The sequence below is a fragment of the Sporothrix schenckii genome (assembly GCF_000961545.1).
Source record: "Sporothrix schenckii 1099-18 chromosome Unknown Cont44, whole genome shotgun sequence".
Taxonomy (NCBI): Eukaryota; Fungi; Ascomycota; class Sordariomycetes; order Ophiostomatales; family Ophiostomataceae; genus Sporothrix; species Sporothrix schenckii.
Window position 1 is genome coordinate 1796294 of NW_015971145.1, and position 25336 is coordinate 1821629.

General features: G+C 56.8%; 11 protein-coding genes across 11 annotated transcripts; 6 read left to right on the plus strand and 5 right to left on the minus strand.

Moving 5' to 3' along the window:
- Window positions 1-256: 256 nt before the first annotated feature.
- On the plus strand, window positions 257-2353 carry SPSK_08751 (ADA HAT complex component 1; the record flags this gene model as incomplete). Its single annotated transcript, XM_016735339.1, has 1 exon — window positions 257-2353. One exon carries the CDS (start codon window positions 257-259, stop codon window positions 2351-2353), a length of 2097 nt encoding a protein of 698 aa, XP_016587306.1.
- A 1335-nt stretch (window positions 2354-3688) lies between these two features.
- On the minus strand, window positions 3689-4337 carry SPSK_09839 (GPI anchored serine-threonineeeee rich protein; the record flags this gene model as incomplete). The annotated part of the gene is made up of 2 exons (XM_016736407.1): window positions 3689-4028; window positions 4126-4337. The coding sequence occupies 2 exons, from the start codon at window positions 4335-4337 to the stop codon at window positions 3689-3691; spliced, it is 552 nt and encodes a 183-aa protein (XP_016587307.1).
- A 1575-nt stretch (window positions 4338-5912) lies between these two features.
- SPSK_10135 (uncharacterized protein) lies at window positions 5913-6195 on the plus strand (the record flags this gene model as incomplete). The annotated part of the gene is made up of 2 exons (XM_016736689.1): window positions 5913-5969; window positions 5992-6195. The coding sequence occupies 2 exons, from the start codon at window positions 5913-5915 to the stop codon at window positions 6193-6195; spliced, it is 261 nt and encodes an 86-aa protein (XP_016587308.1).
- A 761-nt stretch (window positions 6196-6956) lies between these two features.
- On the minus strand, window positions 6957-10591 carry SPSK_08370 (chromatin remodelling complex ATPase chain ISW1; the record flags this gene model as incomplete). Its single annotated transcript, XM_016734970.1, has 4 exons — window positions 6957-7124; window positions 7200-10187; window positions 10269-10436; window positions 10508-10591. The coding sequence occupies 4 exons, from the start codon at window positions 10589-10591 to the stop codon at window positions 6957-6959; spliced, it is 3408 nt and encodes a 1135-aa protein (XP_016587309.1).
- Window positions 10592-11588: 997 nt separating this feature from the next.
- On the plus strand, window positions 11589-12677 carry SPSK_09490 (uncharacterized protein; the record flags this gene model as incomplete). The annotated part of the gene is made up of 1 exon (XM_016736062.1): window positions 11589-12677. One exon carries the CDS (start codon window positions 11589-11591, stop codon window positions 12675-12677), a length of 1089 nt encoding a protein of 362 aa, XP_016587310.1.
- Window positions 12678-13469: 792 nt separating this feature from the next.
- SPSK_09869 (ion transporter) lies at window positions 13470-14066 on the plus strand (the record flags this gene model as incomplete). Its single annotated transcript, XM_016736437.1, has 1 exon — window positions 13470-14066. One exon carries the CDS (start codon window positions 13470-13472, stop codon window positions 14064-14066), a length of 597 nt encoding a protein of 198 aa, XP_016587311.1.
- A 432-nt stretch (window positions 14067-14498) lies between these two features.
- On the minus strand, window positions 14499-16754 carry SPSK_08679 (RNA polymerase-associated protein RTF1; the record flags this gene model as incomplete). Its single annotated transcript, XM_016735268.1, has 4 exons — window positions 14499-15302; window positions 15364-15503; window positions 15566-16383; window positions 16453-16754. The coding sequence occupies 4 exons, from the start codon at window positions 16752-16754 to the stop codon at window positions 14499-14501; spliced, it is 2064 nt and encodes a 687-aa protein (XP_016587312.1).
- A 600-nt stretch (window positions 16755-17354) lies between these two features.
- Window positions 17355-18261, plus strand: SPSK_09652 (ubiquinone biosynthesis monooxygenase Coq7; the record flags this gene model as incomplete). The annotated part of the gene is made up of 2 exons (XM_016736224.1): window positions 17355-17645; window positions 17728-18261. The coding sequence occupies 2 exons, from the start codon at window positions 17355-17357 to the stop codon at window positions 18259-18261; spliced, it is 825 nt and encodes a 274-aa protein (XP_016587313.1).
- Window positions 18262-18584: 323 nt separating this feature from the next.
- Window positions 18585-19838, minus strand: SPSK_09339 (translation initiation factor 3 subunit I; the record flags this gene model as incomplete). The annotated part of the gene is made up of 3 exons (XM_016735913.1): window positions 18585-18734; window positions 18820-19642; window positions 19765-19838. 3 exons carry the CDS (start codon window positions 19836-19838, stop codon window positions 18585-18587), a joined length of 1047 nt encoding a protein of 348 aa, XP_016587314.1.
- Window positions 19839-19853: 15 nt separating this feature from the next.
- SPSK_09888 (uncharacterized protein) lies at window positions 19854-20421 on the minus strand (the record flags this gene model as incomplete). The annotated part of the gene is made up of 2 exons (XM_016736455.1): window positions 19854-20087; window positions 20383-20421. 2 exons carry the CDS (start codon window positions 20419-20421, stop codon window positions 19854-19856), a joined length of 273 nt encoding a protein of 90 aa, XP_016587315.1.
- Window positions 20422-21930: 1509 nt separating this feature from the next.
- On the plus strand, window positions 21931-25079 carry SPSK_10843 (methylenetetrahydrofolate dehydrogenase (NADP+); the record flags this gene model as incomplete). The annotated part of the gene is made up of 6 exons (XM_016737105.1): window positions 21931-22054; window positions 22101-22148; window positions 22261-22298; window positions 22384-22560; window positions 22598-24906; window positions 24971-25079. The coding sequence occupies 6 exons, from the start codon at window positions 21931-21933 to the stop codon at window positions 25077-25079; spliced, it is 2805 nt and encodes a 934-aa protein (XP_016587316.1).
- Between the last annotated feature and the right edge of the window lie 257 nt (window positions 25080-25336).

The following is a 25336-nucleotide window of genomic DNA, read 5'->3' on the forward strand; positions in this document are numbered from 1 at the left end:
GTTCTTGTCTCACCACGCGGCTGCCTTGCGACGTTCCAAGGCTACTCAGTTCGACAACCAGTCAGCAGTCCTTTCCGCCTCGACCGCAACACACAAGACCTTGCGCCTTTCTTTTTTTTGACTCTTACTGGACCGTCTTTCTTTCTCTCTTGTCTTTGGACCTTTTTTCATTTATATATTTTTTTAATCACCCACCCTCGCCGGGCGATCGACACTCCTTTCTCGCGCGGCGCGCCTCTCCCCTACCACCTTGGTGATGTTTCGTTTCTGGTCGTCTGAACCAAGGGGATGCGACAGTACTACCGAGGCAGTATCACCACCATCTGAAGACTATTTCGGCGCTGTATATAACGCGTATGACGCTTCTGAGATGTCCGCAGCTACCGCTGCTGGCGCGCCGGGGCGGCCGGCGCCGCTGACAAAACGCAAGCGCGCATCGGACGCCGAGTCCATGCTGCCGCCCTCTCCCTCGATGGAGTTCGACCCCCCGGCCGACCAGCAGGCGCTGTTCTCTTCGACGAAGCGCGTAAAGACCGAGTGTGGTGAGGCTGCTTGGCAGCGAGCTACGTATGGGGCCCAGGACAGCGCAACCACCCAAGACCGTCTGACCTCACCACCCTCCCCTCCGTTGTCTGTGTCACTGGCCACACGAGATGGTGCCAACATCGAGGCAGTGAAGGATGTCGTGCAGTTCCAGTTTTCGCAGGAGATTTTGATCAAGCACAATGAGCTGCGCCTCATCGAGCAAGAGATGGCCAAGTGCCAGATTGCGCTCGAGCAGTTGCGCAGATGCCACCTTATCCCCTACCCGACGGATTGCCCGACACCCGCGCAAATGCTGGACATTGCCAGCGGTCGTGGTACCGCTGTGCGTCCCAGGCCGGGTGCTACTGTTCCGAAGTGGTCATCGCCGTTCGGTGTTGTCGACGGTCCGTATGCGCGTCATTACGCCAAGTGGCTCATTCCCGACCCTGTCTTTGATGGGCCGCTCCCCAACTGGCCTGGCCTTGCACCACATGCTCGGTCCTCCAAGGGCGGTGCAACCGCCGATGCGCGGCCGACGAGGAACAGCGTCTCCGACTCCAGCAAGGCGCGCGCCTCACGTGGTGTTTCTGGTCAGAGACTGCACTCGCTGTCTAGTGGCTACCCTCAGCCCAAGGACAAGGCTGGCCCTTGCATTTTGAAGCGCTCTGATGGCAAAGTCGTGAAGCTGGTCTGCACCGACTGTCACCGTGACAACTTTTCTAGCACACAGGGCTTCATCAACCACTGCCGTATCGCTCACAAGCGCGACTACAAGAGCCATGACGAGGCTGCCATTCACTGTGGTCATCCCATCGAAGTCGATTCCGGCGCATCTCCTGCGGCAGCGTCGGCCAAAAAGAACGATGCTACTGCGGCCGCCGCTGCTCCCAAGAGTGGTGCCCCTGCGAGCATCGCTATGCCGGCTGCCTCAGCCATCGCGTCCGCGTCTTCTACGTCTTGCTCTGCGTCCGCTTTTGCGACTCCCGTCAACCCCGGTGTGTTAGGCACACCTGGCAGCACTGCTCTCCCCGGTCATGTTTATTCTCTGGCGCGCGCTGATAGCAACGCTACTAACTCCGTGCTGGACCGCATTCACTCGTCCTACGCGTCGTGCTCTACTGCCACGGCCGCCTCGGGTGCCCGCAATCAGGTGAAGAACAAGAAGGCAAAGGCTGCTACAGCTGCGTTTGTTGGTTCGGATAAGACGCCGTTCCTTTCTCGTTTCTTGGAAAAGAAGGAGTTCGGAGGAAACCTTGATGCGTCGGTGGAAGATGCGAAAGAGGTCACCGACATTGACGACATGGCTTGGTACGCCGATGAAGACGACGAGTTCGACCTGAACACTCCGAATACCGAAACGCCAAACCCGTCGACAGTGAAGCGTGCCCCCGTGCGGCCGACGCAATCGGCTGCCTCTAAGAGTGCCGTGGCTTCGCGGCCCAGCAGCAGCAAGGGCGCATCCACCCCAGCCCACATTCCGTACAGTGGGCAGATCGTCGACTATGTCGCGGTGGGTGTGGTCGGCGATGCGATGGATGTCGACCTCAGCCCTATCCATTCGGCTAGCAACATCGCGCCTTCGCTTGTCAGCGATGATGGCGAGTACGATGACTCGGACGATGGTTCTGCTTCGGAGACCTCTGACACCGACATGGATTCCGTCTCCGAAGTACCTGAGATCAACACCGACGAGGACGAAGACCACGTGCACAACACGCCTCGGCCTCTACGCCGCCACAGCGGCAGCGTCAAGCTGAAGAAGGATGACCCCAAACATGTCACCTTTGTGAGCCCCGTGAAAGGGTCCAGCAAGGGCAGACGTAACTAGACTGTCTATTGCCACAGCACCTGCTCATCACACCTACACACCCACCCACACCCACTCAACCACACGTTCTTCCTTCTTGTACCCCTCTTTGCTTTCCATTTCTACGCTTTTAATACCAGCTTGCTTTTTTTGTTTTATACCGCGCTTGCTGCACATATGGCTTTTATGTGTCAATGACCCTTTCTTCCCCTTTTCCTTCAAATTTCCTCCTCCCTGCTACAATCAAATTAGAGTGATAAACAAATGGGTTGATTTTTTACCGTCTTGCTCGCGGTGACGCAAGGCGGCGGTCTCTTTTCTCTGTTTTCGTCTTCTATTTAGTTTTATTGGTTCCGGTTATCTCTCGGGTCTGTGGTTTCAAGCGCATGGGATGGCGGGTTCGGGTTTGCGGTTTTCGTACGTATCCTTTTTTTCTCCGTTGTCTTCTTTCCGCGCTGTCTTTTCCTCGATATTATGTACTTTTTTTTGTCTCCCGCGTGCTTTTGTTCTCTGTTTAAATGAGGAGAAAGCGACTGCACCGTGTACGGATCCCGATACCGGAGCTTTTTTGGTTATGCCGAAGGCCTGAAAGAAGGCGCCGGTTCACTCCGCGTGCAAGGCCGAACGAGAGCCTTTGTCGAGACGGCGAGCCTCGTTGATGGGCGACGAGAGCGGTGTTTCTGTCTGCGATTTATCTTTTACGTTGCAGGGCAGATGTTTTACTACCGAACTGTACATACTTGAATCTGAACATAACATCCATACAAATACGTCTTAAATTTGTCCATGCCTTGCGTCCACGTGTGAATGTCGGAATGCGGAGTCGGCTTTGTGTGCACCGAATATAACTTCTGCCCTTTGCCCGAAACCACGGGGACCCTTTGCACAACACCTTGGCAGGTCGGTGATGGGGCCAAGGAGAAAGACGGATGTTGTGGAGAGTGTGCTAAGGCGTCTATAGGCGCGGTGATGGGATAGGTTGTGTAGGTGATTTCTAGTTCTCTCTGTGCCTAGATGTTGCCTCACATTAATATGTCAATTTATAAATTGAAAATATGTTACATCAAACATGCTGTCACTGCGTTCATATATGGAGTCACCATGGCTTTCCTGATCCCGCGACCCAAAAATTAGAGATTATATTGTGAGTTTTAAAATATAACGGAAGTGAACAGTAAACGAAGAAGGCGTGAAAGAAATATATCAAAAAATATGGCCGAGCTCCCGTAACGAAACCTCAACGAAGAAGGGAGTGGGCGGATTATTTTGGTCGGGGAAACGATCAAAAAGAACAAGAATGCAAGCTGTTTGTCGCTGTTTTCTTGTCTTATTTCAAAGGTGTTCGCTTCACCTCCCTTACAGGAGAGCAGCGGCCATACCGGCCACGGCGAACAGCATGCTGCCCGACTTGATTGCCAGGTCGGCACCCGAGTGGGTCTCAGCGGGGGGCTTAGCAGTGCCGGAAGCAGTGCCCGAGGAAGCGCTGCCCGACGCACCGGAGCCAGAGTCAGTGCTGGAACCGGCACTGGCGGCGGCTTTGGTGCCGGTAGCCTTGGTGGCGCTCGTGGTGGCGGTGCCCGTCTTCTTGGCGCCGGTGGGCGTCGCCGAAGGGTACTGGCTGGCGTAGCCGCAGAAGATCTGCTGCTGGCCCTTGGCGGTGACGACGGTCTGGTCGCTGGGGCAGTTGTTGTAGCAGCTAAAGAACGGTTAGCGGTGTGTTACGCGAGTTTGTAGTCTAGAAACAGTCGGAGTTGCAAGGTTGAGGGAGAGGAGTGCGGGGAGGGGGAACTCACGTCACAATTGCACCGTAGGCATTGCACTTGCAGTTCCAGTCGTTGGTGCCGCAGGAGTTGAACAGGTCGGTCTCGGTCTGCAAGCAGGCGTCCAGGATGTTCTGGGCGGCGCAAGACGAGGTGGACGTGCCGACAGGAGCGGCGGCCGAGGTGGTGGCGGCCGAGACGGAGACGGCCGAGGCCAGGAGAGCGGCGAAGGTGAGGAACTGCATTTTGGCGTTGTGAGAGGTGGGTATTACGTTAAAGTAGGAGATTAATGGTGAAAGCCGTGAGGTGAAAGTATTGAGACAGCGAGAGACGGCGACTTGGTCGAAACGAGTGACAAGAACAGAAGGCAAGTGAAGGACGCGATGATCGTGAAACGAAGATGAATTGTGGTAAAGTAGAGCAGTGGAAGAGAAAGAGAGAGAGAGGGGAAAAGAAAAAAGAGAAGAAGAGGAAACAAAAGAGGAGAAATAAGGATAGCTCGATAAGCTGCTGGCTGGCAGGGAAGGAGAGGTTTATGGGCTTCGACCCACGGACATTCGGTACAGTAAACATAAGGGAAGGAGCGCTGGATGGGCAGCAAGAGACCACACACCAGACCAAATCAGTCGCAACACAACAGGCGCACACCTACTACGACATATCACAGCAAATCCAGGAATAGCAACGTACGGCGTATGGTACCTGGCATTACACAAAGTTTCTAAGCGAGCAATGCTCGTTGGGCGGCGCAATGGCATGGAGGACGGTGGCCTGGCAGCGATTGAGCAACGGCCTGACGAGCTGCACCGTACCTTCCTTCTAAAACAGTGCCAACAAAATTCAGGGAAAGAGACAATAAGAGAGATAGAAAAGAACGGCCAGGGGTTCGGTGGGTAGACTGGACGGTTCGTGTTTTCCCCAGCCGGGTTATTGGGAGTGGAGGGCAGGAGCCACCATGCGCAAGTAAAACCTCCTTGACCTCGTGATATTTCGCTCGACTCTTCCTGGTCGGGATGGGCAAGACATTGGTGCGCTGTCTCCCCGGTGTGCCGGGCCCATTACTCGTAATACGTCGTACTCCGTACACCATGAGCTTTCTAAAAAGTCCGACTGTCTGTTTCAAGTAGAACATGTGGGCGTAAGGAGGTGCATAAGCAAGATGGTGATATGCTCTGTGCTCTTTCCTTCTCTCGTGTGTTTTTCTTTTTGCACGGGACTGGCAGGCATGTCCCACTACTCATTTTGTGGGGAGCTCTAATACCCCTTGAACCTCGTATTAGCGTGGTCGATTTGATCTCATAACACAAACAGCATTTTTGGCGTTCCAGGGGGCTTTCATTGGCTATTTCCCCTTTCTCTGGCTCTGCGGGACCACCCAAGGAGCCAAATGCGCTACCCTGGCACCATCGCGACCTGGGTGATTGGCCAATTTGAGATAATGTTAAATTTTGGGTGGACAAATAAAAGTGAAAGCGACTGTGGCGGCGTGCCCTTTCCCTTTTTGGTTCCTTCCCTGTGAGATTGGGTTTTCAGGGGAACAAAAGAACGAGGAAGTAACGTACAAAGTGAAGCGGAAGGAACATATATGCCATGTTTACTTCGACGTTCGACACTCCTATTACGTCGCATTTTCACAACGTATCTGCACCTCTCGGCGGCAGATATGCGTTCCTCCATACGACTTGTTAAGCTGTTGCTAGTGCCCGAGAGGCTGCATTCCAGTGTCCGACGGAGGCCGAGCAGGCATCTTGTCACTGTCATCCGCCCTGCTAGCGCGGCCCAGCTGTACGACGGCTAGAGAGCTACTTTTGACATCCAAGATGCGCGACTGGGTTGCACTCTTCGACACAGCCGCTACAACGCAGAGGACACAAAAGGTGTGGGTGACTTGCCGATCAGTCCAAGGAACCATCGCTCCAAGACAAGCCGGCGAAGCTAGCAGAGTCAGTGGAGTGGAGCATGAAGTGTATCTCAATTGAGACGGACAAAACGCTGGACATTTTCAGGTCTCACATATTTTGTGCCAGAGGAATGCCGGCCGTTTTCTGTCCTGTTGCTACACAACAGACGGAGAACAGTCGAATGGCTCGTGACGAGGTGTAATCGTACGTCATATGCGACAACTGCATCTCCGGTTAATGGATGCTGCATTGTTACCACGGACTCGAGACAGAGCATTCCCGTGACAAAGTTGGGGTACCCTCCTGTGGATTTGCAATACCATTCCATCTTTCAATATCACGCCCTAGTTGTAGCCCAGTCTTGCGAGGGAAACAGTGTCACGCTTGGGTTTCATGGTTCATCTCTGAACATAACGAAAAGAACCAAGCGGAAAATCGAAGGTGGTCACATGTGTTCGCCCGGCCGTTTACAAGGTGCTCCCTCTAAAACGAGGCCCTGTCGTGACTGTACTCTTGTCATGTGCTGACTTTTATACGATGCGGTGGTGCGACAAAAACAGTGCGGCAAAGTATGAACAGGGCGAAGCCCAGCTGCTTCTGCAATAAACCCCCGATGCATTTTGAATACTCCATACACCTTTCGACAACAACTCCTTGACGCAAAGTGATGACACGAGGGGACACATTGTACAATGCAGATGTAGAATGAAAATGACAGGTGATAGATATAACATGGTAATAAAGCACAAGAAACAAACAGGAAACAAATAAACACCGGCCCCGACCGTCCTATAACAAGAGCCCTCTCTTTTTCTAGATGAGAAATGCAAAGGGAACAGCCAGCCAAAAAACCGCACCAAATAGAAAAAAGACAGCGCGAAGAAAATAAAAAATCAAAACAAAAATGGAAATGAGAGGCCAGCCGGCCTTGTCTTCTTTTTTTGCTGGCTTCGAGTCTATCGTCTACCGCTTGCGGCCCTTGGCTTTGCTCTTGGAGCTCGCCGCTGCCGCCGCCTGCTTGCTCTGAGGCTTTCCCTTCTTGGACGACGCGACGCTCGAAGCCCGCGAGGGCGACGCCGAGCTGGCCTTGCTACCGCCGTTCTTGGCCTTGACATTATCGAGGGGTTTGTTCTGCGTTTCACGTTAGTACAGAGTTTCTGGGTTTCCCACCTCAGAGCAGGACGCGGGGATGGCGTGTCGACTCACCTTGACGCCGTTCTTGGACTTCTTCTTGGGCGGCGCGCCCAGCACACTGTCCTCGTCGTTCTCCTCATCCCCGTCGGGCTCGCGCTTGGGCTTGCCGTTGGCATGGCCGCCGTGCCCGTTGCTCTTGGCCGTGTTGAGGTCGTCAAACTCCTTGACGATTGTCGTCAGCAGCGTCGTGCACCGGCGGCTCAGCTCGCTGGGCGTGCGGCTCAGGAAGAACCAGTCGAACCGGAAGAGGGGGCTCTCGCGAATCTCGTCGCGAATCTTCTCGTAGATGCCGTCCGAGTCGACGCCGTGCTTGTCGAGCTGCACCAGCAGGAACCGGTCCTCCTCCTCGGTGTACACCTTCTTGTTCGTCGTCGACACCGAGTAGTTGATGCGCAGCTGCTGCAGCGGCACGCGGTACTGCTGCATCTTCTTGCGCAGCATCTTGCGCTGGTGCTCAATCTTGCGCAGCTTCTCCTCGCCGTCCTCAATCACCTTGATCGCCCGCGGATAGTCGCTGATCTCCTTGTACCGCTGCCAAAACACCTTGGCGTACTGCTTGACCTCGCTGCCTGTCTTGCTGTCGACCTCGGTGGCAATGTTCTCGTAGTCGGTGCGTCCAAACTTGGCCGAGCCGTTGATAAACTGCTGGTAGTCCCGCCGGTTCCAGTCGCCGAATCCCATCGTCGACAGCCGCTGCTTCTCCTCCTGCTCTTCCTCCGTCAGCGCCGTCGCGTTGTCAATCTCCTGCTGGTCGATCTGCTGCTCGGCCTCGCGCTCCGCCAGCGTCTCCTCCTCGCCATCCGCCAGCGGCACCTTGTAGCCAATCTCCTTGCGGTAGTAGGCTGTCTCGCGGTCCTGCAGGTCGCGCAGCGCCTCGGGGTAGAACTGGTAGTCCTGGATGTGGATCTGCTTGGGTGCGCGCGGCGCCTTGGGCTTGGCCTCCTTTTGCGCTTGCGCGTGGCCGTACATGGCCTGCCGGTAGTACTGGTCGATGGAGTACACCTGCTCCTTGCGCTCGCGCTTGGCCGGGTTGATCCACGTCAGCCCGACGTCCTTCTTCTTGGCCGCAAAGTTCTCGCCGTTCCAGTCGTACGCCGATTCCGACGTGAACTTTTGCAGGTCGTCGATGCCCAGCTTTTCGTACCGCGCGTTGAGCTCCTGGGTCCGCTTCTCGCCGCTCTGCAGGATCGTGTCAATGTCCTCGTCCGTCATCTCCATGCCCTTCTCGCCCATCGTGCCCGTGCCGCCGCCCTTGGTGTTGAACACCTTCTCGGCGCCGTGCTGGATCATCGACAAGAGCTCGTCCTTGTTGGCCGCCGCCTTGGCCGCAATCTGCGCCCGGCCCTGCTGGATGACCAGCTGGTCGAGCCGCAGCTTTTGGGCTGCGCGCTCCAGCACCTTCTCCTCAATGGCATTGTCCGTAATGAAGCGGTACACGTACACCTGCTTGGTCTGGCCAATGCGATGCGCGCGGTCCATGGCCTGCAAATCGGCTTGCGGGTTCCAGTCGCTGTCGTAGAGCACCACAATGTCGGCCGTCGTCAGGTTGATGCCGAGGCCGCCGGCGCGCGTCGTCAGCAAAAACACAAACTTTTCAGACCCAGGCTTGTTGTACTCGTCAATCGCCGCAATGCGGTCCTCGTGCGCCGTGTTGCCGTCAATGCGGCAGTACTGGTACTCGCGGAAGACGCAGTAGTCCTCCAGAATGTCCAGCTGGCGGCTCATCTGCGAGAAAATGAGCACGCGGCTGCCCTGGCTCTGCATGCGCTTGAGCAGCTTGTCGAGCACGACCATTTTGCCGGCATTGAACACAAGATGCTCGTCGGTCGTGTACGGCGGACCCGGCTCGGCGCCCTCAAACAGGTACGGGTGGTTGCAGCACTTGCGCAGCTGCATGACAATGTTGAGCAGGCGCGTCTTGGACTCGCGTTTGCCGCCGGCGCCGTTGACGGCGTCAATGTCCTTCTCCAGGATCTTTTGGTACCACTTGACCTGCATGTCCGACATGCCAATGTAGACGTTGACCTCCTTCTTCGGCAGGAGGCTCTTCTCCACGTCGCTCTTGACACGCCGCAGCAGGAAAGGCCGCAGCACGCGGTGCAGCTGCTGCACGACGGTGTCCTGGTCGCGGCCCTGGCCCGAGAACCACTGGTCAAACGCCTCCGAGTCACCAAACACATCGGGCAGCAAGAAGTTGAGCAGGGCCCACAGCTCGTGCAGGTTGTTCTGCAGCGGTGTGCCCGTGATCAGCAGCCGGTTGCGCGAGTTGAACAGGCGGATGACCTGGGCGAGCGACGACTCCTCGTTCTTGATGCGGTGGGCCTCGTCGATGATGATGTACTCCCAGGCAAACTTCTTCAAATGTGCCTTTTCGCGGAGAATCATCTCGTAGCTGGTGACACAGACGTCAAAACTCTCGTCGATCAGGCGGTCGTTGATCAGGTTGTTCCGCTCCTCCTTGGCGCCCTGCAGGACCAGCACGTTGACCTCGGGCGTCCACTTGGCAAACTCGCGCTTCCAGTTGTCGAGGGTCGACTTGGGCACAATGACCAGGTGCGGGCCGGTGATGCCCATAATATGGCGCAGGTAGCCCAGGAACGAGATGGTCTGCAGGGTCTTGCCCAGACCCATTTCGTCGGCGAGGATGCCCGAGATACCGTTCTCGTGCAGCGAGATCAGCCAGTTGAGGCCGGCCACTTGGTAGTCACGCATCGTGCCCTGGATGAAGGACGGGGACTCGCGGAAGACGGTCTCGGCCGACCCGCCGTGTTTCTCGTCCCGAAGCAGCTCGGCATCCTCCTCGGCTTCTGTCCGCCGCTGCCGGCCGGTAGCCGCACCGCCCTGGCGTGCCGACTTCTTGGATTTGCTGGCCTCTGCGTTCTGCCGGTCAATCTCCTCAACAACCTCGCGCACCTTGGGGTTCGGGTTTGTGTCGATGAAGTGGCGGAACAGGTCGGTCAGTCCGAGCAGGTACTTGAATCGTCGAATGGTGTCGTCTTCCTGAAGCAGGGAAAACACTAGTCAGTATGGGCAAAGAAAGGGAGGGACGGCCGAAATCGGTAGGCTGGAAAGGTCACGCACCTTTGACTCGCCAAGACGGTCATGCTTGCGGCCGAATATGCTGCGACGGAGCTGGTTGGCCTCAGACTTGCGTCTCCGGCTGTCGGGCGCGGCGTCGCCGATGACGCTGCTCGCCGTCGTATTGGGGTTGGTGTCGGAGTCCTCTGTGTAGTCTGGGGTGTCGTCCATCTGCACAAGTTAGTTAACCGGCAGCCCGGAAATCATCAGGCAGAATGTCGACCGGAGTAGGCAGTACACACCTCGTAGTACTGGGGCCGAGAGGCGGGCGCATCAGCCATGGACGCGTCCGTGTCGTTGCCATCGTCGTGCCGCGAGGCAGCCATGGCGGGCGATCTGGGGTATGAGAGGTCGGTGTTGAATATTCGTATGTCTGCCTATCGATCGGATGAGCAGTTGGTGCAGCTCCAGGGGCGTCCAGTCGACGGGAGTCGGAAGGCTCGCGAAGTCTGCACTTTACGCGTTGGAAACGCGCCTCTTTGCAACGTTTTAGCGATCCTTTGGTGCACGCCGTGAATGAATCGATTGCGCGTGACGAATGGATGGGAAGTTCGAAGAGCAGCGTCCTAGATGCGAATGCAGTTGAAAAGGTGTCACTGGCGCGTAGTGGTCTCACGGTGAGTGGTGTAAAGGGGCGGACCAGAGGGTGTTGAAAAAAGAGAAGATGCTGATGCCGTTCTCGACAATGGATGCAGGGCGCCCACTACTGTTACTTAGCGGGAAGGGGTGCTGTACCGTGCCTTCCTTGGCGGCGTTGGGTGTTAGTCCCAAAATTTCGAGGATCGAGGCGCGCTCGCGGTCGTTCCTGCCAATCACAGTGCGGCTAGCCGTGTCAGGAAGGGAGAGGACATCGAAGCGTGACGCAACAAATTTTATCCGAATTGGCCAATCGATTGCACGTGATAAATCATCAGGCACCAAGACCCATATTTCCTTGTGACTTGTACGGCTGACCAATAATAGGCAGCACGGCGAGGGCCCCTATGGGCCATCCACTCCAATCGTGGCAACCCGCTAAAGATAAGTCACAGGGCAAAAATCACTGCATCTTCCCAGCAACGCATATCCCCTCTCTGGACCCTCCCCACTACGACAACAGTTTTCGAAACGGGCTGACCAAATACGAGACGGAAAGCCGTGCAACACAAACGACAACGTCTGGGATCTATCTCTGATACATTTTATCACCTCCATCGCGCCGTTGAAAAGGCTCGCGGTTGGATATCTTCCAGTGCATCAACACGACCATCCAAAGCCATCGGCGACAGTCAGCCTCTGGCATCGACCCATCACACAATACACCGCCGACACAGGCGTCGCAGAATGAGCGGCAAGCGGGCATCCGGCACAACAACGCACTCTATGCTCGGCCACAGCGCTGAGAGCAGCCCCGAGGAGCTGCTGGACGTCTTCAAGGCGGCAGCGCTCTCGGTGACGAAACTGTACAAAACGTCGGCGGCCGTGCAGTCCAAGGCGCGGATCGAGGGCTACCAAGACTGCCTGGAGGACCTGCTGGTGGTTCTGGACAAGGGCGACGTGGATGTGCGGACAATACGCCGATGGATTGTGGAGCGGCTGGATGGCCGCGAGCCGATCCTGCCGACGATCGAGAGCGAGGACGAGGTTGAGAAGACCGAGGGCTCGACGCCGGAACCACAACCTGCCGCCGCCAACAGCGCCGACCGCCAAGTGCGAGATCACGATTCTACAACAAGCAACGCCAACAACGGCAGCAGCAACATGAACGGCAACGATACGGCCATGCATACGGAGGCCGAGGCAGATGCGGAGGCGGATATGGAAACAGAGGCGGAGACGCCCTCGCCGTCCAAGAACTACCGGGAAGCAGCGTCATCTCCGATGGCCGCGCCTGTGTCGACGAAGAAGAGCAAGACCAAAGCGCGAGGCGCCACGACGACGTCTGCATCTTCCTCAGCATCGACATCGACGGCTGCCGACACAGGCGCGGACGCCGACGTTTCCAACGCCAACCTAGACCACTTTACTTTCCGCTCAACGGTGCCGTATCCCACCAACGAATCATACCTGGAGCTTGCCAACCTCGATCTGTCGGACCGGCGATCGGCGTCCGGCTCTGTCAAAGACGCGTCTGAGCCACCGTCGGCCACAGCAACGACAGGATCGACATATGTGTTCAACGCGCCGTCCAACACTCCGCAAGCCGACGGCACATCGTCCAGCCCGTCGCACACAGCGGGCTCGCGACAATTTCGCGTACGGCACGCGGCGGGCCGGCCAAACGGCCGCAGTACTCTGACGGCACGCTACAACCGCAGCTCCGCCGGTCAAAAGCGCAAGCTCAACTTTGACGAGATTTTTGACTTGGCGAGCCTAGGCTATGGCAAAGACGTGTTTGGGCGCGGTGGCGGCAAGCGATCTCGGCAAGCATAGGCCAAGTTTGCCGTTCATCGATCGTTCGACCGCAGTTTTATTACTTGCAGTGGAGGATGATGGAAAGGGGCGTTTTTCTCCAGCATTTCAGCATATCCACTTTGGAATTACCCTGTACACGGCCAATGCACCACAGCAGGAACGGTAGACCATACACTGACGTTGCTACTCACGGCCGTGGCCGGCGTTGTTGTTTCTCGGAGCATCTTGTTTTTTGGCAACTGCAGGTATTTTTTGTTTAATCATGTATACGGGGACGGCATTACTATATCACATTGCATAGCAGAGTTTGGCACCCGGGTGTCGTTTATTTAACAACATTATTCGGAGTAGGGAAATAGAAATGATATCCAAAGCCATAATGTCTCGGTATGTTGTGAATCGTTGTGCGACATATCGAAGACTGCCTCCTATTAATATTTGCTATTTTGGTGTGTGGTCCCTTCACGTGACGCTTATCTCCTTACTGTTTCCATCCTCCGCCAACTTTCCTCTTTCAAGCAGCGTCATTGCGCGTCATTTTTGCTAGGTAGACTGTTTTAAGACACACTTGTGCGTTCTTTTACAATTTATTAAAACGTATTTGATCTTGATTACGACGTACATCCATTCTATTCCCCGTGTCTGTTGTTTGTGTTTTACGATCGCGACTTCATCGCCAGCCTCGCTCCTTCCTTGCGAGCCCTGCTCCTTCTTGGTCTGCATCGTTTCCTTTTAGGGACTGTCGCGGCTTGGCATTCCTCGGCACTACCCGAAACTCCAACCGCCGCTCAAAACGTCCGGCATCCAAACATGGCAGACAACCAGCCACTGCTGCCTCATCCGGCTCATGCCATCAGCCATTCGCACATTGGACATACTCGTGCACGCATCCAGCAATGGCGCCGTCGGTCGCAGCGTTACCTCGCCTCCAAACAGAAACACTACCTGATCTTGACACTCGTCGGCCTCGACGTCGTCGCCATCCTCACGGAGATTTTGGTGTCGCTTGTCACCTGCGAGACCGGCACCGAGAACCAGCCATGGGTTGACCCTGTGCTCGAGGCCACCAAGATTATCGGGCTGGTCATTAGCAGTCTGTTTTTGGCCGAGCTGCTGTCTTCGCTGTGGGCGTTTGGAACCGACTTCTTCTCGTCCTGGTTCCACTGCTTCGACGCTTTTGTCATCCTCGTGAGCTTCGTGGTGGATGTGCTGGCGCACGGCGTTCTTGAAGAGATTGCGTCCCTGGTCATTGTGCTGCGTTTGTGGCGTGTGGTCAAGATTGTCGAGGAGATGAGCGTGGGCGCCGAAGAGCAGATGGAAGAGCTGGAGGCGCAAGTTGAGAAGCTCGAGAAACAGAATGCCGATCTGGAGCGGCGATTGCGGGCTCTTGAGGCCGGCGATGTGTGAAAAGAGATTTCAAGGCCTGGTATGACGTGAGCTGTTGAGTGAAGCCAAAGCACAATATATTTCTTAGGATGTTAACTACCACTTGATTTTGTTTCATTATTTGTTTGGCTACTGGTTCGCATCTCTTTCCTTGGCACGACGTTGATGCTTCACGTTTACGATCTAATCCCTCTATGGGCTGCCGTATGCCTCATAGCATTTATAATATTTTGTAGTTGCCCCGTTGGTTTAAAAATAAAATACAAACACCACACGCCGTTGTTGTGCAATTTTGTAATTGTGATACAGAGCCTTGTCCTGCGCTTTGCATCTTCCGCTCTCCCTAAAGTTATTTTAAAAAACACGCCTGATACACGAAAAGGGAAGGGGAAAATAAAATATAACAAGAAAACATAACAGTATCGACCAACAATCCCATCCTGAACAACGTCCTTAGTCGTCAAAGATGTTGTCGTCAATGTCAAGATCGAGCGACGCAATAATGTCGTCGTCCACAATCGGCTTGTGGAGCACGGGCAGGCCGTTCTTGGCTGTCGCCCGCTGTTGCTGCTGCAGCTTGGCCAGGTGCGGCAGGAGTCCAGAACCGCTCTTTTGTGCGCCAAGGCGCGGTGTGCCGTTGGCCGGTGTGCTCGCACCGCTGCCCGCCTGGCTGCCGGGCTTCCTCTCGGGCGTGGCGCCATTGTCATTGATGTCGTGCACAAACTTGGCCCGCGTCTTGACACGCCGAGACGTGTCCTCCTCGACCTCCTCGCCATTCTCAATTTTGCGCTCAATCTCGCGCGCCTTCTTGCGCTCGCGCAGCTGCGCTTTGCGCACAGCATCGGCGTTGCGTCGGCGGTTCTCAGCATTGAGACGGGCGAGGCGCTCCTGCTGCGACGGCTCGTTGCTGGTCTTGGTCGATGCAGTGAGGGACGTGCGGAAGGCGAGGCGGGGGGTCTCGAGGCTGTCGAGCTCCTCCTGCAGCTTCTGTGCACGCTCAGCGTTGCCGAGGGCCTTGGCCTCTTTGATGGCGGTCTCGAGGCGCAGGCGGTCGACGCCGTTGAAGCGGCTCTTGAGCTCCTGTTGGCGGTCGACTTTTTCGACGAGCTCCTGCTCGGTCCACTTGCGGTTGATCAGCTGGTTGATATCGTCCGCCTTGTTGAGCAGCAGGCCCCTTTTTGGAACGGATACGCCATCGGCGTGGCACACCTTCTGGTACCGCGACCACTCAGACTGGGTGGTGGTGTTAATATCAAGCTGAAACAAAAATAGAAATAAAAAAACCGAATCACATTGACTGGATATGATGGGTGCTTACCTCAGTAAATGGGCTGTCAGAGCATGCAAGGAAGGGCCATTCTCTCTGGGCCTTTCCGTGTGCGGCCAGGACATACTGGTCCGTGACAATCATTTGGCCCTGCGGGCCCGAGATGGCGTACGGTTTGCCTTTGGTGAAGCCTGATGCCGTGTTAATAGGAAGCCCACAGTTTTCCGCTCCACAACTCTGGCGCATTACATACCCTTGACAAGTGCCATGCGATAGACAGGCTCGCGCGTCTCCGGATCAGGGCCGATAGATATCCGGACAAAGGTGCCTGTGATTTTCTCCTCGAAACCAGGGTAAAAGCACACCTGGCCAAAACGGCTGCGGCTGAGACGCACGCGCTCCACGTCCCGCAGCTCCGCAACCTGGCTGACCTTGAGCTCGGGCGACCGCGACTTCTTGGAGGGCTTGGCCCACTCCACGTCGCTGTCGGCGTCGCCCGGCTCATAGCCATCGTCATCGTCCTCGTCGTCCGAGCGACTGCTGTCGCTGCGCCCGCCGCGCGACGACGGCCGGTCTTTCCGCCGCTCACGGTCCTCCTCGCGCCGCCGGTTGCGCTCGCTCTTCTCGGCACGCCGGCTCTTGAGCGTGTCAATGGCCGAGTGCGTCTCACCAACCTTGGTGCCGCCCAGCTTTGTGCGCACGCGCGATGTCTTGCGCTGGCCTTCGTCGAGGTCGGCCGCGCTCGCCGACCGCTTCTTACGCTGTTCGTCGTTGCTCACGAGGCTGCGCAGGAGCTTGTTTTGGTGGATGCGGTCCTTTTCCATGGCGCGCTCGGCCAGAATCTGCTCACGCTCCACCTCGCGCATGCCCATAATCTCTTCCTTCTCCTCGTGCGTCGCAAAGAGACCGTCGACGGGGTACTTATTCTCGTCATCGTCGTCGTCGTCGGCCACAGCAGCGGCCGCGGCAGCCCGCGACTTCTTCGTGGTTGTCACATCGGCGTCCGACTCCGAGTCGGACTCGTCCATGGGTGCTGATTGTTGCGAGCTGGGGGTACCGGGTTGCGATGAGCTGGCCGGAGGTTAGTTTGCCAATGGCCACTTCTGAGGCACACGAGACGAGAACATGTCCTGGACTTACGCCTCGCCCTCCTCCTCTGAATCGTCGGACTGTGCCCGCCGTCTGGCCTTGGTCGGCTTCTTCACGGACATGCCGGCGGAGCTCGGCGAGTCGTTTTTGCGTGGGTGGTTGTCGTCCCCGCGGGACACCGGGCGTGACTCGGACTGGCTCCGGCTGCGGTGTCTGCTCACGGGCGCATCGTCGTCGTCGTCTTCATCGTCAGATGCGGCGGCCGAGCGCCGTTTGCGCTGTGGGGGAACATCTTCGTCCGAGGACTCGCCGCCACCAGCGAGGGCAAGGAGCTCGTCATCAACGTCGGACATTCTGATCGTATGGTGCGACAGATGTTGTGTTTGCAGTCAAAATGGAAACGCGGTATTGCGATATCCAAGAGCGAAAATATCGAGACTTTGCGCTCTTCGTGAGTCAGTACTGGTGTAAAGTACCTGCCGAGGAGAAGAACTCGGGGACAAGTTAACGATAAAAATGTGGCGGCGGATGGTCGAACTTTTGCACAACAACGACTGATGGCCAAAGATCGATGAAAGCAAACGTTGCGGTCCAACACAGCAAACAATCTAAATTCGGTGCTGTTGACAATTGTTTCCCCTTGGCTCACTTTGAGGCCTCGCCCTGGGCACGCCCATGATTGGCTGGTTTTGTCTTAGCGCAATAGCCCGCCAGCTGGTGGACTGGCAGGTGGCAGAGTAAAAATCCAGAAGGGATCCACTTATGGCTATCTGACCAATGAAGAGCCGGAATCAACCACACTGGCGTATCCACCAGAGCTCCTCGGAATGGATCATTGGCTTTTGAAGATGGTCGGACGATTCAGGCCTCGATTGACGACAGCACATTTATTGAGGAAGCAATTATTGTAGAGATTCGCGTTTCTCGTCCGCAAGACCTCTATCACATACAAAATGCTGCCAATAACATTAAGAGCACTGTTACGGGCGGCCCGCCGGACAGGCGTGTCAGCGTCACCTCTTTTGTCTTCGCCTTCTTTGGCCTCAAGATCGTGCCCGCAATGCGGCCTGTCAACGGTCCCGGCTCGCCGTCTGGCGGCTGTTGTCAATGACCCAGACTCTGTGCCTGGCTCTGCATCTGCTTCCACACCACCACCGCCACCACCGCACTCTTCCAGCTCGAGTGACGCGAAGCCGAAGCGCAAGCCGCTGACCCAAGAGCAGAAAGACTTCCTTTCCTCTGCAGTATGTATTATCGCACGGTGTACTATTGGATGTTTTCTCTGCCTGAATTTCGATCGACCTGCAACCGTGCTAACACGCGCAGCTCCGTGTGAACCAGACGGGCGAGCTGGCGGCCACACTCATCTACGCCGCCCAGACGCCGGTGATTGTGCGCCGGCACCCGCATCTGCGGCCGCTGATGAAGCACATGCATGACCAGGAGGTCGGCCACCTCAAGACGTTCAACAAGCTGATTGCCAAGCATCGCGTGCGGCCCACGGCGCTGTATCCGGTCTGGTCGGCCCTGGCCACGGGCCTTGGCTGGTCGACGGCAATGTTGGGCCGCGAGGCGGCTATGGCGTGCACCGAGGCCGTGGAGACGGAGATTGGCACACACTACAACGGCCAGATCCGCGAGCTGCTGGAGATGACGGACGCATGGAAGGCAGAGGGCTACGAGGTGGGGCCGGAGCTGGAGGAGCTGACGTCGACGCTGCGCCGGATCCGCGACGAGGAGCTGGAGCACTTGGACCATGCCGTCGACAACGATGCGCAAAAGGCCGAGCCGCACTGGCTGCTGACGGGCGTCATCCGTCTGGGCTGTCGCAGCGCTATCTGGGTCAGCGAGCGTGTGTAATTGTGTGAGTGTACTTGCGTGCGTGTTTTATAATATGATTTGGATCGAAAATATGTACCACCTCACATCAATTCTTATACAAAAACGTGCCAGAGATTAAAACGGAACATAAATAGTAGACGTATTTTTAGGTTCTGAAATCCCGGACCAAAAACATAAAACAAGACAAAATCCCAGAAACGCCATGAATGCTGCAAGGGCCATTGAGGGACTCCCACAAACACTCGACCCACACGTTGCATGGTACCAGATGCTGACTGCGCGCCTCTATGCCGCTTTTTTGTTTCCTCCGTCTACCACCGCCCGGACAAGTCACCTACCACCTACTGCTGCAGAGCCAGCTGGTTCGCCCGTTCCCGTTCCACCTCGTACAGGAAGTCAAAGTAGCCCTTGTCAAACTGGTGCACACGCACGTAACCGTCCTCACCTCCACTCGCGTAACCCTTGCCGGTAGGATCAACAGCAACGGTGTTCTTGCATGATGTTAGCGTTTGTTCAGTGACTATATCCAAGAGGGGGAAGGAAGTGGGTAGGGAGGGGAAAGGAAGGGCAACGCACCAGAGGGCCGAAGTGGCCACGGACACGGCCAATCTCGTCCTCAAAGATCTTGTGGTAGAAGCGGGCCTCGAACTTGCCCTGGCGGGCCGCCGTCTGCGTGACCTCCATGGCCGCCTGACCACCGCCCAGGATGACAAAGTCCTTCTTGCGGGTTATGGAGGCGCTGTTGAGCGGCGTGTCGGCCGTGTACGTCTTGAGCACGGTCAGGTCGCGTGCCGACACCAGCTTGGCCGTCTTGTCCTTGGACGCCGTGATGAAGTATGTCCGGTCGGGCGACCACTGCAGGTCCGTAATGGGCTGGTTCAGGTCGTGGATCTGCACGTTGTAAAGCAGCTCGCCCGTCTTGCCGTCGTACTGCGATACCGAGCCATCCTCGTGACCCGCAATGATGTACTTGGACAGGTAGCTCCAGCCGGCGACGGTGGCCTTGCTCTCGTCGCAGACAATCGTCATGGCGCGCTCGTCCGTCTGCTCCGCCTCCACGTCGACCTTGATGTCCAGCACCACAATGGTGCCCAGGTGGCCCATGCGCTTCTCCGTCACGCCCAGCAGCTGCGTGGCATCCTCGTTGAACTCGACGCGCTTGACGGCCGTCGGGAACTCCCACGTCTTGAGAAGCTTGCCAGTCATGGCGTCCCATAGCCGGATCGTGTTGTCAGCCGAGCCGCTGGCCAGAATCGTCGTTGTCGGGTCGACGTCGACCGTCCAGATGGCGCCCTGGTGGCCCTGGTATGTTCCGAGACGCTCGCCGTTGTGTGCGTACCAGGCGCAGATGTGCTGATCCTTGGACACGGAGAAGATCAAATCGCCGTCATGGTTGTATCTAGGAAGGGAAAGCGTTAGTCAATCTTGCTGTCGGGCTATGATTCTTTTTATAAAAAGAAAAGCGTCGTTTGTCGACTGTCTTTCCTCCAGACCACCCCGCCATGTCTGCTGCATCCGCACCCCCATGCGCCAACCAGGCTCTTGCGCGTGTCGTTTGGATGCATACACTCTGTGTATTTTTCATCCAGAGCCATCACGCGGCGGTTTCCCTAGTCCTCGTGGTATTCCCCACCGCACTGTTCGATATCGTCTTTCGTTTTCACTTCAGAGAAGCGCTCGCTCAAACTCACCTCACTTGCGTGAGGGCACGCTCGTGCCCAGATAGTAAAATCGGCCGCATGCTGGGTGTTTTTCAGAAGTCGGAAATGTCCGCTGTAGCGCGACTCAGTTTCGTGGACGCGTGGTGGTGGTCGTGCGAGAGGTTGCAGATGGTAGTCTCGTTTCTGCGACCGAATTTGATAACAATGTCTTCATTTTTTTTCTCACCAAATGCGAACCAGCAGAGTATTAACTGTGGGGTCTTTGTGCGCCGAACCTCGTCAAGGGAAAGGGCGGGGCAAACAGCCGTCTAGGCAGCATTTAGTACCTTTTGTATGCCACAGTACACAAGCAGTACCTTGGACAGGGGTCCAGTGGCATTTGACTCACCACGTGACTCAGAGTCCCAATTTGGCAGCCTCATTTTGTACCGTTTGCTGACCACCATTTCTGATAGTTGCATACCCTGGAGTCACTTACCCCCACCACCCTCCCACGCGACCTGTCGTGCGGCGGCATCGCGAAAGGGTCAACTGGCCGCGCACAAGAATGGCTCTGCCGTGCGCATCTAGACGCCGCCGTCTTCGGCCGTTCTTTATTGGTCCGCGCTGCATCGTGAAATCCAGATGCAGGGTGACGCTAATCCGCCAGTTGACGATTCTTTGACACATCCCGTCTTTTGCGAAGGCATTTATTTGTCTTGCCGTGGGTTCTGTTGCGGTGGCCAGGCGCATGCCGAGAAATCACCAAATGCCTTGGCCTCCGCTTACGGATGCAGTTGGCGGTTGAACTCGCCGCTTGTCTGACGAGCCGTGTCTGGGAAGGCGTGGAAAGCGCCTCATGCGCGGCGACCGTATTTTTGTTTGAATTGCCGGCGTGTTCAACATACATATCGCCGGCCAAGAGAGACCCTTGTATTTCCTATTTCTATGGTCCGTTCCCCATCTCCCAATGCACGAGCCTGTCGCTCTCTCTGCATTCGCAGCTACTTTGCTCGTGTTTGTTCACGACCTTGTTGCATCTCGTGCAGTTCATCCGCCTCAGTCTCATGGTGTAAGCTCGCTTACTTTCATATATCAACATTCCACCGTCCGCTCACCGAGAGGGAAGGCTCGGACGCCCTGACTAGTCTTGGCGTTTTGTTCCCCGTCATTCCTTCCGCGAACTGTTGCGACAAGTACCTGCCGTTCCCGCATCTGAGTCACACATCGAGGGAGTACTAAGAAGGAGACAGGAAAATAACAACAAAATAGGCAAGACTAGTTATATTTCCGATTAGAACGTTCCTTCTGCGACTGTTGTGTCATTTGCGGCGCTTTCTCAAGGGGCAAAGAGTGGTGCGTGGTTTCCGTTTTCGCGAGGCAATTCGCGCTGGGCCCCTTCCCTCGCAGTCCCTTTCCCTTTCTGGTACCACATCGATCTTATTTCCCGTCATCGTCAGATTTTCCTCCTCGCCCTCTGAACGTCCTTATCATACAGGATCCTGGTCCAGACAGAGACATGCCACCACCCCTGCACCCGCGCAGAGTGCCGACTTGTGGTGGCTTTGAATATGCATGTAAGCGTCAGGCACCAGCACCACCTGCCCCAAAGGCACATGTTTGGCCGGTAGCGCCTATCGCCAGACCCGATTTAAGCCGCCAAACAAAAAAACCGCTTTGGCAACATCCAGCTCCTGAGCGATTGCCCTTGAGTTGCATGTCGTCCGTTGGCTGCAGCCGCTTGTACAGCACGAGAACCTGCCCAAGAAGCAGAACGAGAGCTACCACGAGCGCATGCTCGCACGCCAGTAGCAGTCTCTTCCTTTGCAGCACCAGCTCTCTTCGCCCCAACATCACCACGAGCCCCTCATCCTCCTTCGGGTCAGCGGCGCCGGCCCGAGTCGGTCTCCAACAGCTCTCAAAGACCACGTTTGCTAGCCGGACACCCCTCGCTCGCCCTCGCTTTGCTGTTTTTTCTGCAGTTTCCGCAGGATCCCCCTTTTCTCTCCCCACCCGCTCTCGCAGCCGCCCATTCTCCAGCTCCGCCATGGTCGCCGCAAAGATTGACGGCACGGCGCTCGCCAAGAAGATCCGGGAGTCGCTGCGTGCCGACATCGCCGAACAGCAGAAGTCCAACCCGCGTTTCCAGCCAAGCCTCAAGATCATCCAGGGTACGTGCCCTGGTCCATTGAATGACTCAACTTGATCCTCCGGCAGCTCACACTGACTCAATTGCTTCTACAGTCGCCGACCGGTCTGACTCCTGTAAGAAACGACCCTCGAAACCGATATCGCCTGGGCGTGGAACGTTTGCTGTTGACCAATGGTGTTTTTTTTTTTGTTCGTGACTGACAGTTGTTGGCTCCCTGACGTTTAGCTACCTATGTTCGCATGAAGCTCAAGGCCGCCGAAGAGGTAAGCTGTGACACACTCCCCTCTCTAGAATCACATGTGACGGCAATGGCGTCATGTTGCTAAACACCGGCCGCTCCCACTCTAGGCTGGCATTCTCTGTGAGCTCATCCACCTGCCCGAGTCAATCTCCGAGCCTGAGCTGCTCGAGGAGATCGAGCGCCTCAACTACAACCCCAGCGTTCACGGCATCCTTGTCCAGTTGCCGCTGCCAAAGCACCTGTCTGAGTACAATGTCACCTCGGCTGTCGCTGCCGAGAAGGATGTTGATGGCTTCGGTACCAACAATGGCGAGCTCGCAGCGCGCGCGCCCCGCTTTTTCATCCCCCTGCACGCCCAAGGGAATCATGGCCCTCCTCAAGGAGACCGGTATCAATCTGCGGGGAAAGAACGCCGTCGTCGTTGGCCGCAGCGACATTGTCGGCAGCCCCGTCGCCTCGCTTCTGCGCCATGCAGATGCCACCGTGACAACATGCCACTCGCAGACCCAGGGCTTGGTTGACCACATTCAGCAGGCCGACGTGGTCGTCGCCGCCATTGGCCAGCCCGAGTTCATCCTGGGCAGCTGGCTGAAGCCCGGTGCCGTCGTCATTGACGTCGGCACCAACTACATCCCGGACGCGACCAAGAAATCCGGCCAGCGCCTCGTCGGCGATGTGAACCACGAGCAGGTCGCGCAAGTTGCGTCGTATCTCACGCCCGTGCCCGGTGGTGTTGGCCCGATGACCGTCGCCATGCTGATGCAGAACGTGGTCGAGGCCGCCACCAACTACTTTGAGGGCCTGAAGAACCGCCACATTGTACCACTGCCCTTGAAACTGCAGGAGCCCGTCCCGTCGGACATTACCGTGTCCCGTGCGCAGCGGCCAAAGCAAATCACTCGCGTGGCTTCCGAGATTGGCATCACCACCGCCGAGCTGGAGCCGTACGGCGCCTACAAGGCCAAGGTCGACCTTGATGTCCTGAAGCGTCTCGAGCACCGCCAGAACGGTCGCTACGTCGTGGTGACGGGTATCACGCCCACGCCGCTGGGCGAGGGCAAGTCGACCACTACCATGGGTCTTGCCCAGGCCCTGGGCGCCCACCTCGGCCGCCTCACGTTTGCCAACGTTCGCCAGCCCAGCCAGGGCCCGACATTCGGCATTAAGGGCGGTGCGGCCGGTGGTGGCTACAGCCAGGTCATCCCCATGGACGAGTTCAACTTGCACCTCACAGGCGACATCCACGCCATCTCGGCGGCCAACAACCTGCTGGCGGCTGCCATTGAGACGCGCATTTTCCACGAGAACACGCAAAAGGACGGCCCCCTCTACAAGCGCCTGGTACCCGCCAAGAACGGCAAGCGAACTTTCCAACCGGTCATGTTCCGTCGTCTGAAGAAGCTCGGCATCGACAAGACCGATCCCGACTCTCTGACACCGGAGGAGATCACCATGTTTGCCCGTCTCGACATCGATCCGGAGACAATCACCTGGAAGCGTGTCCTGGATGTCAACGACCGCCACTTGCGCGGCATCACGGTCGGCACGGCGCCCACCGAGAAGGGGCAGACCCGCGAAACTGGCTTCGACATTTCCGTGGCCAGTGAGTGCATGGCCATCCTGGCCTTGAGCACAAGCCTGTCGGACATGCGTGAGCGCCTCGGCCGCATGGTGGTTGCGACGTCGCGCAGCGGCGACCCTGTGACGTGCGACGACATTGGCGCCGGCGGTGCCCTCGCGGCACTGATGAAAGACGCCATCAAGCCCAACCTGATGCAGTCGCTGGAGGGCACGCCCGTCTTCGTCCACGCGGGCCCCTTTGCCAACATTAGCATTGGCAACAGCTCGATTCTGGCGGACAAGCTGGCTCTCAAACTCGCCGGCACAGAGCCGGACGAAGACCCCAAGGCCAAGGCCGGTTTCGTCGTGACCGAGGCCGGTTTCGACTTCACCATGGGTGGTGAGCGGTTCTTCAACATCAAATGTCGCACGTCCGGCCTCGTACCCGACGTCGTTGTCGTGGTGGCGACTGTCCGTGCTCTGAAGGTGCACGGTGGCGGCCCTCCGATTTCACCTGGCGCGCCGCTCAATGCCGTCTACCGCGAGGAGAACGTCGACATCCTGCGCAAGGGCTGCGTCAATCTGCGCAAGCACATTGCCAATGCCAAGACGTACGGTGTGCCCGTTGTTGTGGCCATCAACAAGTTTTCGACGGACACGGACGCCGAGATTGCCGTAATTCGCGAGGAGGCCATTGCCGCGGGTGCCGAGGACGCCATCCTGGCCAACCACTGGGCCGAGGGTGGCAAAGGCGCTGTCGACCTGGCCAACGCCGTCGTTGCCGCCAGCGAGAAGCCCAAGGACTTCCATCTTCTGTACAGCCTCGAGGGCAGCGTGCAGGAGCGTATTGAGAAGATTGCGCGCGACATGTACGGCGCGGCGGCTGTCGAGTTCAGCGAGCTGGCACAGAAGAAGGTGGACACGTACACCCGCCAAGGATTTGGCAACCTGCCCATCTGCGTGGCCAAGACGCAGTACTCGCTGTCGCACGACCCAGACCTGAAGGGTGCACCCACAGGATTCACCGTGCCCATCCGGGACGTGCGCATGGCGGCTGGTGCAGGATACTTGTGAGTCCCCAGCGTTTCTACGCCATCCTACGGTTCTGTTTACAACACATGCTAACGAACATAGGTACGCTCTTGCTGCTGATATTCAGACCATCCCGGGTCTGCCCACCGCGCCGGGATATCTCAACGTCGATATCGATGTCGAGACGGGCGAGATCGACGGTCTCTTCTAAGGTTTGGTGCTTATATACAGACAGACTGGTCCCTCTATGGGTGCTTTGTTCAGCATAGCAACACTTCAACGGCGTTGCGTCCACAATCTTGTGGCTAGACTTAGAACGAGGTGGGTACGAACTCTTTCGAGTGTGGCAGACTGGGCTTGCATTTGATATTCGATTTTTGGAGCATTACGGCGAAACAGTGTTCGTTTGCTCCCTTTGAACGTAAAAGCATACTTGAGCACGAGGGTCATCTTTCAACAAAGGTGCAG